Raw genomic sequence first — 14,181 nt, forward strand, 5'->3', positions numbered from 1 at the left:
CTATCAGCACAGCCACTGCCAGAAAAGTAGCAGAGGCCTCAGAGACTAGCCACAGCCAACCGGCTGCCCATACCCAAGGTCAATGCTACCCAAGTGATGAGAGGACTAAAATAGATGCTTAGTTCAAGGAGACTCCAGCTGAGGCACACATGCCAGGGACTTGATGGCACTATCGCTGAAGGAACTTCCTGCAACTTCCCGGTTTCTCAGAACACCTGAGCTTCTCCTACAATAATGTCTATGGCCTTGGGAAAAAGATCTGGTGTAACCAAATACCACAGAACCAAGTCTGTTGGTTCTGAACCCGTGTGTTTCAGTCCTGTCCCTGTCTCTCAAGAAAATATTTTTATAAAAATAACATACAAAGTCTTCGTAATGTAAGAACAAGTGCTTACATTATTTTATTGAGTGGCATGGAGCCAAAGGCTTGAAGACTTTTTCGTGCAATCAACAGCAGAATCGATGCCCCCAAATATTCCTCCACTCAAATTAGAACTAAACTATGATTTCAGTCAACAGTAGAAAACATACGTTGGACAATGCAGCACAAGCAGAGACTAGGGCCCCCCAGCAGCTGCCCCAGGATAAGCTTCCTCTTAGTAAGCTCTGAAACTGTGAGACTCAGCCCATGCTCTGCCTGAGGAATGAAGAGGATTTGGACCAGTCATCAGCTAGTAAAAGGAGAGTACTAGTGAAGATTAATTTGCTCAGAAGCTCGAAGTCCAAGAGAGCTGGTTGCCACTACATTCGCCTCCAGATGCATTCTGGTCTCCCTTAGGAGATGGTAGTAGTGAAAAGCTAAACTCTGAAGTCATCTATGTGATCCTGGACAAGTTACTTAGCCTCTGTGAGCCTCAGCTTCCTTGTCTGCAACATAGGATAATATTGTGCTTGTGGTGTCATATCTAAGAAACGAAGACTTACTCCTGTTTTCTTCTAAGAGTGTTACAGTTTTAGCTTTTCCCCCTCAGGTCTCTCCTAGTGGGAATGAAGTCTCTGTTCAACCCATTCACAACTCGCAGCTCCTATGCAATCCCGCTGTCTCTCCTCCTCAGCCCCACATTCTCCCCTTGACCTATCTCCACCTGCCTCCATCCCACTACTCTTCTGCTTCCTCTCTCCCCAAGGACACCACAAATCTCCTCCTTACTACACCCCTGGCCTTGCCTGGGTACTGTCACAACGTGATTTCTCCATGGCATAGTGTTCTTAACTGCCCCTTCTTTGAAATTTTCTCCTTGCTGAGGCAGACATTGCCAGTTACCCACCGATATGCTTTTCCCCCTTCTGTCTTATAAAGAGAAGCTGATTTTGTTTGGGGTGACAGTGTACCCACCTAAAACTATATTTTCCAGTCTCCCCGGCTACTAAGAGTGGCCACATGACACAGTTCTCTTCAGTGAACTGCAGATGGAAATTGCTGGTGGAGGTTCTGGAAAAACTCTCTAAAGGGGGCAGACCCAGCTGGCACCAACATCTGTTCTTCACTCTTCCCATCTAAGGCAGGGACCTCATACCCTTAGTAATAAAGGTAGAGGGTTGGCTGGACACAAGCCCAAAATTCATGGTATAATCATGGACCTAAGTTCTGGGCAATGGCATGTGACTGAAAGCTATGTGCACACAGAATGGACATTCACCCCCTATGTCCACTTCCTTCTTCCTGGCAGCTGGGATGCAGATGAGAAGGGAAAAGGTAAAGCCATCACTCTGGACACAGAGATGGAATGCTCATTTTCAGGACGGTATGGCTGCTCCACCAGTCCAAGGAAAGTTGTCTATATTTCGCCTCTTACACAACAAAGAAATTTTTACCTTTATATTTAAACTCCACAATTTGGAATCTATCGGTTACATCAGAGAAAACTATACCCTAACCAACACATGACTTCCTGCCCTGATGAGATGCTGGAGGGAGAGCAGCCATACTGTAACTATGATGAAGCATGAGAGATGAAAGCTACGTCATCAGGCTGGCGGAGTAGAAAGGTAAAAGGAGGCTGGGTTCCTACGAGCATCTTGTAATCAACATATTGTCTTCAAAACGGCCTAATTATCTACCTCTTTTTTTAAACAGACTTCATTTTTTCAGAGAAGTTTTAGGTTTTCAACTCCCTTCCTCCAAGGGGTCACCTCCAGTCTTTCTGGTCCTTGATGTTTCTCACCTGAGTGCCAGGCCAATCTTTCTCACCTGGTCACCTTGCACCTTGAGCGTGGCTTGACATAACCTCAGAATAACATGTATAAACCTCTTCTCCCCCCCCCCAAACTGCCCCCGTAACCTCACTACTTCTCTAAGTAGTCCACCATCCACACACTATCCACCTAATGGCATGTGTCCATTTTATCCTCCTGTTTGTCTCTGCTCAACTAGTATCACATCTCCAGATTCCCCCAATGGTCCAGGCCCCAGTCCACCCGCCTTCCTCAGCCACCAGGTTCAGACCCATTAGGTCACTCCCTTCCCCCATCACAGTGGGCCACACCGACTGCAGCCTCCCTGTTCAAGGTTCTGTCCCCTCACCCCGCCCTCCCTGTTACTGGAGGAGTTCTGTGAGGGCTCCTACTTTGCAGGCCAGTCCTCTTCTGACTCCTACCCATACCATAGAGCCAAGCACCCACGTGGGCTCCACCACTCCTACTTGACTCCATCTTTGTCCTGTCATACAATCTGGCATTTGAAGGAACTTAGAGCCATGCCAATTCCACTGTCCACTCAGCACGGAAGCTCATCTGTCTTGTCCGGGCATTCCTAAGCGGCTTTCCCCCAGGGTATTTGAAGGCACTGGCCTAGCACTGACCCGGAGCAGGTGTGCAGGGGCCTCTGGGCTGCTCCGCTAAGCTCAGCACTGAACCACCCCCCTGCCCCACAGGGCACCTTTTGTCTGAAAAGGGCCAGTTCTCTCATCCACCAGGACCGGAGCAGGGCTTGGTGGTCGGCAGTGTTAGCCTCGCACTGAGAAGACGGGAGACCCTTAATCCTTCGATGATTTGCCAAAAGAGCCTCAGACAACAACACACCTGCGCTCTAAGCTGCAGATCATCACTCACGAGGAAAAGTGGGGGGAGACCCTTCCCTGCGTCCCATCCACACCCTAACCAGAATCTCTCTTTTGCCCAGGTTTTTTGTTTGTTGTTCAGTTTGGTTCTCTGAGTTCAGCTGGTTTTTAGATTTAGGTTTAAAATGTATTTTAGGGGCTTCCCTGGTGGCGCAGTGGTTGAGAGTCCGCCTGCCGATGCAGGGGACACGGGTTCGTGCCCCGGTCTGGGAAGATCCCACATGTCGCAGAGCGGCTGGGCCCGTGAGCCATGGCTGCTGAGCCTGCGTGTCCGGAGCCTGTGCTCCACAACGGGAGAGGCCACAACAGTGAGAGGCCCGCGTACCACAAAAATAAAATAAAATAAAATAAAGGTGTGATTCCTAAATGCCCCAAAATGTAAAAAAAATGTATTTTAGGTGATTTCCCATCCTACCAGGTCCAGATGCAGAGGAAACCGGACAGAGATGTGACTGGATGAGGTTAACTATTGTATCAGACAGTAAGAAGGGAAAACGACTTCTTACTCCTTCAAACTTGACATCTGGAATGTAGAGAACTCTTCTGAGAATCTGATGAAAGGCGCTGAAACCCCTCTCCACCCCAAAACCCTGCATATCCACAAACTGCAGAAATCTCAGGGGTTCTTGCCCCCCGACACACACACATGGATCCTCGGCGCTCATGAGCTGCAGGCTGAGAAGTTAGGTGTCTAAGAATCAAACCAGAGCTCTCCCCAAACCCTTTCGTCCCTCCAAGCACATCCACTGCAAGGCTGGCGGGGTCGGCGCCCACCTGCCCCTGCGAATGGGCTTCCTCACAGCCCTTCCCACGTCCAGGCTTCACATCCTTCGTCTCTGAGCCACAAGCCTCCCACTGTGGCTCCACCCACCCCACTCCACAGGTTTTCATCTGACTTTCCCCACCTCTACCTAACACAGTGGGGACAGGAATGGGTGTGGCGGGATGAGGAAGATCAGAGATAAGCACTATCTCAGCGCTGACCCTCTAGTGCAGGCCCGAGGGGAGTCAAGCCGAGGAAAAGGTGAGCGCCCTGAGGTACTCCAGGTCAGGAGCACCTGGGGATGCGTACACCCCGTCCAACAACCACACTGGTCCTCACAGCATCCCTGAAGGCCCGTGCTTCTCAGGCCCACTCTGAGCTCTACCACACCTCAACCTACTGTCCTTGCTACCTTTGCAAAGCCCCACTCTGTCACCTTCAGAGCTAACCTCTAACCCCACTTCTCTGTGACAGTTCCCTGTGCTCCGGCTTCCTTTCAGAGGCAGTGAGGGTGGGACTAAGCAGAAAGGTCGGGGGTGGGGGGTTGGGGAGGTAGAATCTGGCCCAGCTCTGCCCTGTGGGTAAGTCTCCAACCTTGGTTTTCTCAACTAAAGCAATGAGATCTCCCAGTGATGGACCTGCACAGACCCCATCCCAGGTCTAAAATCTGGTGATTCCCATTTCAGTGTATCATCTCAAATTCTGACCGTAATTATAGTAAGGGGCTACTAGTTTGGGGTTTGTATTACATGCTGGGAACCAGCTTAATGTTTTAGATGCATTTTACCTATTTACATTTAGATAAAATCATCACATTTGACCTTGCAACAACCCAAGGAGGCAGTATTATGATGATATTACCCCACTTACAAGGAAACTGAGGTATGGAGAGGTGAGGTAACATCCCCATGGCCACGCAGCCATAAGACTAACTGCAAAGCCCATGTCCCTAACCACCGTGCAGCGCTGCTCTCTGCTACGCTCTGCTTGGGCAACAGAGACCCTGGTGGGATCCCTGCTCATACAAGGAGGGAAGTGGGCTTGGTTAATATTGTCCTCATTTTATAAATAAATTTTATAAACTCCCATCAGAGGTAAAGTGGCTTGCCCAATGTCCCACAACGGCAGGGTCGGGAATAATAACCCAGGGGCTTTGGTTTCCGCTGTACCCTGCTGTGCCTGCTAACTTCGCTGGCTTTGGAAGGCAATAAACAGACCTGGCCCTACTCTGCTAGCATAATAATTGCTTTGTCCTTCTACTTTTGAAGGTCTTTCTCCTCTTCTCCAACTAGCTATAGTCTGAGTGATCCTTCTAAACAAGGGGTAAGTTAAATTTTAGTCCAGCATAAAAGAGCAGCATATTGGACAAGAACAAAGAAACCAACTCCTCCACAAGGAAAACGGACTCAGAACACACTGTACCAACACCACCACCATCTCCATACAGCCTGCCACCCGTCTTCATGAGATGGCCACAACATGAGCAGGTATTTTCCTATAATTTACACCAAAACATCAAGAGAAAGAATGGTTTCATTTGCCCTTTTCATTCCTCGACAGGGCAATTCTTAACTAGGAAGAAATTATAATTTAACTCCCATTCGAGGGAGACATGAGTTCTCAAGCACACAGACTTCGCCAAGTGCCACACTTCTAGGAGAGGACCTAGGAGGGACACTCAGTGCAAGTGACACTGCAGATGTGCCCAGACACCTGCCACCTGTGCAGGAAATCTCCATCGGCAGGCTGCTTCCAGCCAGCTCCCAGTAACTTGCCATGTGCCACCAGTGCTCAGTGCTGGTAAATGACCTGGGGATCGCTAGGGTGACCCGGCAATGCCGGACAGCACCATCCTGGCGTGTCTTCTGCAACCCAGGCCAGGGACGGGGGATCTCCCCACCAGAGATCAGTAGAGGTAGATTCTTCACATTCTTCCAGACACAGAAGAATATCACCCTGAGTACGTTCCAGAGGACAAAGGGTGGGTCCCACAAATGAAGACTATTTCAAAGTCTGGGGTGAGTTTGGGACACAGCAGTCAAATGTGCGGCTACCCGACATCGTCTGGGTCACCTTCCCCTGTTTGCAGTTTCCCACATCGTGAGTCCTGCCTTCTCATCTTGCCATAATTCGTTTCCCCAGCATCCCGTGCTGTTGGAAATGTGGTGCAGAAATGTGATCAAGGCTGCATCTGTCAGATGAACCCATGGCTGGCCAGGTGGTAGTTCAGAAGGGAACAAAGTGAGAAGGAATGCCCCAGGATCCACTCCAGGGAGCTTGCAGTGGGCTCCCTGGCTCTTCAGGAACGGCCGCAAAGGGACTTCCAGCATCTGGAAACTGGAGTTGACAGTGCGAGCTGTAGCGTCAGGGCCAGGTGACGGAGCAACCCTGCGGTGGGTGCTACTGCAGCTAGAGCCAGTGTGTCAGCCTGGAACTGAGGATGTCCTTGCAGGAACCAACCGTATGTCCCCACCGGTACGTATGTACATCTTCAGGAGAACCTGAAATGCCATTTCCCAGAAGCTCCTGGGACGGAGGAGGATCACAGACTTGGGAACCAGTCACACCTGTGTTCAAACGTGGCTCCGCCATCTACCGGCTCTGCCTCCCTGGACGTGTGATTTAACTCCTGGCCCTCGGTAGTTTCAAATGAAAAATGGAGACGATAAAATCCAATTCCATGTTTGTGATATTAACAGAATGAACTATTAAACAAACATACTGTGAAATAAGGTGCCTAACACAGTGGGTGGCATAGCAGGTGCTCCACAAAGCTTTATTTTCTTCCACTCTTAACTCTTGATATTGTTATCTAATATATTAACACTTTTTTCCTAAGCTGCCATCTCCAAACCAGTCAAGTTTTGATAAGAAAGAAAAAATATCAAACAGGTCATGGTCTTCAAGCACAACACCACTAGAGACATTATTCAAATTGGCAGTGATCTACTCATAACACTCCTGGGATCTGTTTGATCAATGAGACATGAAGTCATCCCATTAGACTGTCATCCAGCCTGAATGCTGACATGTTAAATAAAAGGATGTCATTATCAAGTACTTTGTAAAAACTACAGCAATGGATTTCCTCAAATCTATCAGTCTTATAATGTCAATTTTTTAAATGATGATGAGTAGAATCTGATGTGACTTAATAATGATACGCTTCACGTGTGTACAGCCTCTGGCAGTTTCCAGGGTCTTCTGTGGCCCTTGGAACCACTCAGGAGACAGGAGGAGCATCCTCAGAGAACCTGCCTGGTTCCTACCAAGGACCCTGGTCTTGGTGCTCAAGTTCATGCCATTCAGGAATACATTCTGGGACCCTGCCATTCACCTGGCCACCAGTGCTCACTAAGTGCCTATAACATGCTGAGAAAACACTAGGCTGGATATTCAGACAGGCCCAGTTCTGACCTAGCAGAGTTTTAGTAGCAGAAAAGAGGGACAATTAAGGGAGGAAAGACCATAAGTTGTGATGGGTGTTAAAGCAGGGGAAACTCAGGAAGTCATCGGTACACACTGGTGTTAGGTAGGAAACAAACACTAAGAAGCTTCCCATTTTTCCTCCTTTTTTTGAGCCATTCATGAAAAATCAGCAGTCTCAGATAATATTCATCTGACTGTAATATATTTTTAAGTCAGGCAAGGTAGCTTCAAAACAAATTTTGGGGAGGTCCTTGGACACCGATGAAGATGGCTGGGCATTATTTGGAAAGGAACGGGGAGCCTCTGAAGGTGTCTAAGGAGGAAGGCGATAAAATCAGAGATAAACTTGGCTCTAGATGAATGAGGAATAGAAAGGGAGGTGGGGGGCCCCCATCCAAACAGTATTTCAATAATCTAGTAAATATATAACAGTATCTTACAAATATTAATGTCTTGGTTTGGGCAAATTTGCCATGGTTATGTAATATGTTAACACTATGGGAAGCTGGGTAAAGTGTATTTGGGAAATATCAGTGCTTTATTTTCAACTCTTCTGGAAGTTAAAAATCATCTCAACGTGAAAAGTTTAAAAAATCTAGAAAAGGATAAAACAATTACTAGAAAAAATAATCTAATAAATAGGGGAATGGCTAAGTGTATGACAATATTCCTACCGTGGTTTTGCTTTCTGTACACATCTCTGATTTTTTATGTGGACTGCCTTATTCAGACTCACAGCAATCAGAAATATTAAGCAATCCTATATGTAAGCTAAAAGTAACTTGATGTTAATTAACATAATTAAGAATTATTTTCTCCACAGTGGTGAATTCAAAAGATGATACAGTAGAAAATGATCTGCAGAGGCATCTGCCAAGAAAACTTAATATCCAGTAATTTATCGTTAAAAACAATATATAAAACAGCTGTCAGGGCTTCCCTGGTGGCGCAGTGGTTGAGAGTCCGCCTGCCGATGCAGGGGACGCAGGTTCGTGCCCCGGTCTGGGAAGATCCCGCGTGCCGCGGAGCGGCTGGGCCCGTGAGCCATGGCCGCTGAGCCTGCACGTCCGGAGCCTGTGCTCCGCAACGGGAGAGGCCACAACAGTGAGAGGCCCGCATACCGCAAAAAAAAACAAAAAACAAAAAAAACAAAACAAACAAAAAAAAACAGCTGTCAATCCACTAAAATTTGGAAAGTACTAATTTAAGTATATTTGGTTTAAAAAAAAAAAAAAGACTATTAAATACCATGTGCTTAATTAAACTACACCAGAAATGTTCCTACTCCTGAGTAGCTTTATCAAGAAGAGCTACTCCAATTCAAAAGGGTCTGCAGTTACTACTGGTGAATCACTTGCATCTCCCTTCTTTCTGTGTGACTGTGAGTGAAGACAAGGTCAAAGCTATGGTGGTTTCTCCAAGATATTTTAAGGCCTCAATGAACCCCCATTTCGTGGAAAGTTGGGACCAGCTGGGAGGGACAGTTGTCGCTCTTACCCAGTGTCATCCTGGAAGCCTTCTAACTCGTCCCGTTGCTCGGCCAGGGTGGCCTCCAAGTCCAGGTAGGTGCCGTTGTGGGAGAGCTGCAGCGTGCAGTCATCTAGCTGCAAGAGAAAGAGTCTGTTATGCCCAGCCTGCTCCTGGGATGGGGATCTGTACAGGGAAATCACATCAGGTTGCCCTCATGTGTTTTTTAAAATCCAGCATTATTCTGAAATTTGGATCCTAACTGGAAGAAGTAGCATGTTCGTACAAATAGATTGGAAGCAAACCGCAAAACAGGTAGACAGAAATGGCACCTGCTAAGGGAGTGATATTGACAGGGCGCCCAATACGTGGGCAGGGGAGAGAAGTACCAGGCACTGGGCTAACGCCACTTTCCACGCTGAGGGGCCCAGGGGAAGCCATGGATTTGGGGAGTGGAGACCAAGATGCCGATGGGACCACTGATTGAGAGACACAGAGTTTAAAAGGCAAATCTGGTGGAGAAAACATGCTGTTTCCTTTGACTCAGCGAGAAGCCTACTTATTCAGAGTCTTTGGTCATAGCTGGGCCATTATAATTAATAGTCGCTCAATAAACATTTTTACAATTGAACAAAAAGAAACATTATCCGGGCTTCCCTGGTGGCGCAGTGGTTGAGAATCTGCCTGCTAATGCAGGGGACACGGGTTCGAGCCCTGGTCCGGGAAGATCCCACATGCCGCAGAGCAGCTAGGCCCATGAGCCACAACTACTGAGCCTGTGCGTCTGGAGCCTGTGCTCCGCAACAAGAAAGGCCACAACAGTGAGAGGCCCGCGCACCGCGATGAAGAGTGGCCCCCGCTTGCCACAACTAGAGAAAGCCCTCGCGCAGAAACGAAGACCCAACACAGCCAAAAATAAATAAATTTATTAAAAAAAAAAAGAAAGAAACATTATCCATCTGAATGATGATATATCCAAATTACAACACACCAAAGAGGACCTTAGGTCTCTTTGTTACTAGCCTCATTTTTCGAAAACTTATTTAACAAATCTTATATATTGTTAATTACATCCCACTCATAATTCTAAGCACTTTACATATGTTACATCATTTGATTCTCACACAAACTCTTCACTTCTTTTGGTATCCCCATTTTACAATGAGGAAACTGAGGCACAGAGAGAGACTAAGTTACCTGCCCAATGTCACATCTGATAAATGGTGGAGCTGGGATTTGGATATAGGTGATTTCAGTCCAGGTCATGCTCTTGACCACTATGCTCTGCATCTTCTCTATGGCCAGAGACCTTCTAAGGACTTGAAAATATGCTTTCAAAACACAACTTATGTCATCTGAGTGTTCTGGTGTGGCCCAGGTAACGCTACGTATTTACCAACCCCATTCCCTTTTCCCCCTGGGGACAGAGACCACATATCCCAGGCCTGTAGTTGGGCTACTACCATGTAACTGAGTGCTGACCACTGGAATATCAGTGAAAGGAAAGAAAGGTCCCAACCAGCCTGGCCATAACACCCCTGCAGAACCATCCACCTTTCTTCTCGTGCCTGGGGCTAGATGCAGAGGAGCCAGAGAAGACTCCCAAGTCTGGAAACCGACAGACCCTGGAGAGAAACAGCTCAGGTTCCTGAATCACTGCATGGAAGAGAGCATTCTGCTGCCTAGCCTCCACTGACCCATCCTGGACAGTGACAAGAGCAAGACGTGAGCCTTTGTGGCATTACATGACATTTAGAAAAACCAATACACTTAAAACTACAGGAAAGTAATTTTATCAAAGATTAACATTATGAGGAAATCCAAGTGTATAACTTCATGCTTCGTTTCTCAGGCTGTAAGGACGGCTCTGATTATTCATCCACTTGGGTGAGTTAAGGCTCTTATTCCAAAATGCCAGGAGATTGAGGAAAAGTGGAGGCAAATACGTGGCCGCTTCAAAACATCTAGGTAAAGGCCTGATAATCCTCCTGGTGTAAGTGAGATTTCAAACAAGGAATTAGGTTCCTTTGATAGAAAAGCTTTGCTTATTATCCTCAACAAGAGAAACGCAGACTGTCAACTTGTCCAGAATCAGCATCTATAACAAGCTGCTAATTCTTGCAGAAACCCCGCAGTTCCGTGTTTCTGGTTATCCTCAACAGAATGAAAGGAATTTGTTCTTTATTATTTGTAAGAAATAGTTAAATCACTTGAAGGGGTTAATCCTATTTGATTCACTTGTTTTATTTCTCTAATAACAAACTATTAAAGGCGTGCTGGTGAGGGTCAGCATTCCTAACTGGCATTTTACAGATGGATCATCCCATCTGAGAAAGCAGAGACCAAACTGGCCAAACTCACTGTGCTATGGTACGAGAGGTGTGCCCAGGGTTTGGGGGCAACACACGGGGGAGCTGGCTTCCCTGCCTGCGGAAGCAGCAGACAGGAAGGATTTCCTGCAGAAGGCGTCTCCTGGGCTAAGGGTCTCCTGTGGGCTGAAATCAGACTTTTATCATTGCTAGGTGGAAAATTCCACTGGAAACGGAACCCGTTACCATGTACACTGGACCATGTGTAAGTGGAGCTGTAATCACTGCAGCTCATCCTTGCTTTTAACTCCTATTGACATTTTCAACTAATAAAGCTTACGTGGTCCGTTCTGTTGATAGTATCAACACTTCTGCTCATTTTTAATCCCACATATAATCAACAGACTAGCAGATGGGGATAATGAAAGCCCTTTAAGCCATAACAATTTCTTTTGTCTCCATCCCTGGAAATGTGTGAGTCCAAAGAAAGCCCAAAGAAAGAAGCTTTTGGATAAAAAGTTTCTGCTTCCCCACTAGGGGGTCGAAGGCATTCTGAGGCTGTGGTCCACACTCAGGCCAGACAGAGAGAACCGAGTCCAAGAGGAAGTACTGCTGTGGTGTAGAGAGGCAGGATGTGCATGTGTATGTGGTATATATATTCCACCATGGCCCGTTTCAAGCTACCACCGTGAAGTCACTGAGCGTGGAGCTAAAAAAAGTTACACAGCAGCTCACCAGCATATAGTATTTTTATCATACAGATCCAGGAGATGTAAGTAACCTCCCAAGCATAGGTAGCAGAAAAATGTAATGAAACAATTAGGCAGTGACATGTTTTGAGTATTTTTTTTTTATTGAAGTACAGCTGATTTACAATGTTGTGTTAGCTTCAGGTGTAGAGCAAAGTGATTGAGTTATACATATATATGTACATATATTTGAATATTTTTTACCTTTGTTTCTTTTTTTATAACTGTTTATTTTTATAAATATCTGTTTTTTGGGTTTTTTATTTTTAATTGTTTATTTTTATAAATATCTGGGGTTTTTTTAACATCTTTATTGGAGTATAATTGCTTTACAATGGTGTGTTAGTTTCTGCTGCATAACAAAGTGAATCAGCTATACATATACATATACCTCCTTTACCTTTGTTTCTAATGTAACTTTTATTCGTTATACATTTATGCAGGATAATTTAACTTTTAATAATGGCTATATTGAACAAAATTCCTGAGATTTATTGATCAGCCCTTTCGAGCCACCCAGGCCAGCCCCAGCACACGCTGCTTCTGGCCCTCCTGGGTCATGAACTTGAGGCGCCTCAAGGGGAGACTAGCAGGGAGCAGACGGAAGCCTGAGCGACCCTGTCCCAGGCTTTCAGCCCTCACCACCCCCCAGCCCTACACTCTTCTCCTCAGTTGGGGCAGAGGTGGATCACTGGGGCCAGCAGATACAGCCCCATCCTTACTGGAAGCCGTGTTTATTTTCCACATCATCTCCACCCATAGCTTCTGATTTGATCCCCAGCCGCTGGGGCGAATATCTGGTTTGCCTCACCGCTCACCCTGGCGCGCCAAGCATCTGCCTCCACATGCCACCGGCGGCCCCAAATCACAGCAGAAAGCCCTACCGTGTCCCCAGCCTGCTGACCACAGAATCCCAAAACCTTAGCAGAACTGCCTGTTCTCATCATCCCTCTCCTCACAGCCAGGGCATCATTAACTATGCCACTTCCATAGTTCAATTTTAACAAAATTATATGTCAGGCCCGGGCTGGGCACCAAGGAACACATAGACGCTTCCTTCCCTCAAAGATCATTTTGTCAAGAAAGTATGACACACCAATAGAACACAAGAGCATAAAAAGTCATTTAAGCCAACCGTCAAAATGTGTGGAAGTTCATCCTCAGTTATATTCCTTCTGCTATAATTAGCAGCCACAGCCTCCGGAGACCCAAGCAGCCTCCATCAAACGGCCCCATCCCCCTGCCAGGAGAAAGGCTCCCTTGACTTCCTAAGCCAGGTGTCACAACCCTACCTCCCTAATTAACAGCTGGGCAATTTGTACAAGTCCTTCAACTAAAAGAGGGACGATGACTCTGTGCCTTTTAACCCTTCAGGTGGTGTGGGGGGATCCTCAAGTATGCCTATAGGAAGGGGGCAAGGTCAGACACTGACCCCCTTAGCGAGCCGGGGCACGTGGGCACGAAGGGGTCCCAGCAACACAGGCAGCCCGTAAAGACACCAAACAAACAAACACACACTGCCCGCTCCGTTCCACAACATGAGCCCGGAGATCATTACACCCCAGACACACACGATTAATATTTAAACCATCACATGAGCCAAAGAGTAGGAATACAGGGCTATTTGGCTGGACTGACACACAAAGAGTGAAATCCCCTCAGCACTTTGGGGTTCGGCTTTAGGTATCATTGTTAGAAACAAATTGACAGGTACACGCCAAGTGCAGTCTTCAATCTTGTCAGGGACAACTAAGTAACAGTTATGAAAGAACGCAACAACAATGGGAACAGGCAGCGAGTGGCGGTTCATTCCAATCTGTTTATTAGAAAGGTTTGGACAGAACTGTCCAGACTCTGCCTACAGAGTGAAGGACTCAGACACCTCCCTGCAAGACCAGTTCCTGACGGGAACCTCAATTCCTACTGACACGGAGGCAACCTGATCCCCTCCCTGGGCCTTTCATGTCAAATGTCTTGCCGAATGACTTAAGGGCCCTGGAATTTCCTGACTCCAGTGATTTTCGTGTCAACCCTCATACCCTGGGAGCACGTCCCCTGCACTCCTTTCTTGGCCCTGGGTTCGGTGGCCAGGACACCGCCAGGCACTTCAGGACATAAGACAAAGCCAGAAGTCCTGCGGAAGATAACATGGCAGGACGATCACAGGAGAGCGGTTAGGGTAGGTGAGGGGCAGTGAGAGTGGTGTGGCTGGAGGACCAGGTTGCAGGCTCTGAACCTGTAGCCAGGAATCGGGGCGGGGGCGGGGGGGGACAGGGTGCTGGGGAGGAGGTCAGTCACAGAGCCTCATGAGGGACCCTTCCAAATACTTTGATATTTTGTGCCACTCCTCCGGGTCAAAACAAACCATTAAACGGGCCCTCGATCTCTGGGGACATGGAAAGAGC

At 47.2% G+C, this 14,181-nt stretch overlaps 1 protein-coding gene across 5 annotated transcripts in view; it reads right to left on the minus strand.

The window, feature by feature from the left end:
• Positions 1-14,181, minus strand: part of FHOD3 (formin homology 2 domain containing 3) — a 501,308-nt gene that overhangs the window by 431,821 nt on the left and 55,306 nt on the right. For all 5 annotated transcript variants that reach the window (XM_060283165.2, XM_030876573.2, XM_030876572.2 and 2 more), the window contains exon 2: positions 8,749-8,855. In XM_060283165.2, coding sequence (XP_060139148.1) covers positions 8,749-8,855 — 107 coding nt within the window. The remainder of the gene's footprint in view (positions 1-8,748; positions 8,856-14,181) is intronic.

Source organism: Globicephala melas, chromosome 13 (assembly GCF_963455315.2).
Source record: "Globicephala melas chromosome 13, mGloMel1.2, whole genome shotgun sequence".
In the NCBI taxonomy this organism is placed as follows: Eukaryota; Metazoa; Chordata; class Mammalia; order Artiodactyla; family Delphinidae; genus Globicephala; species Globicephala melas.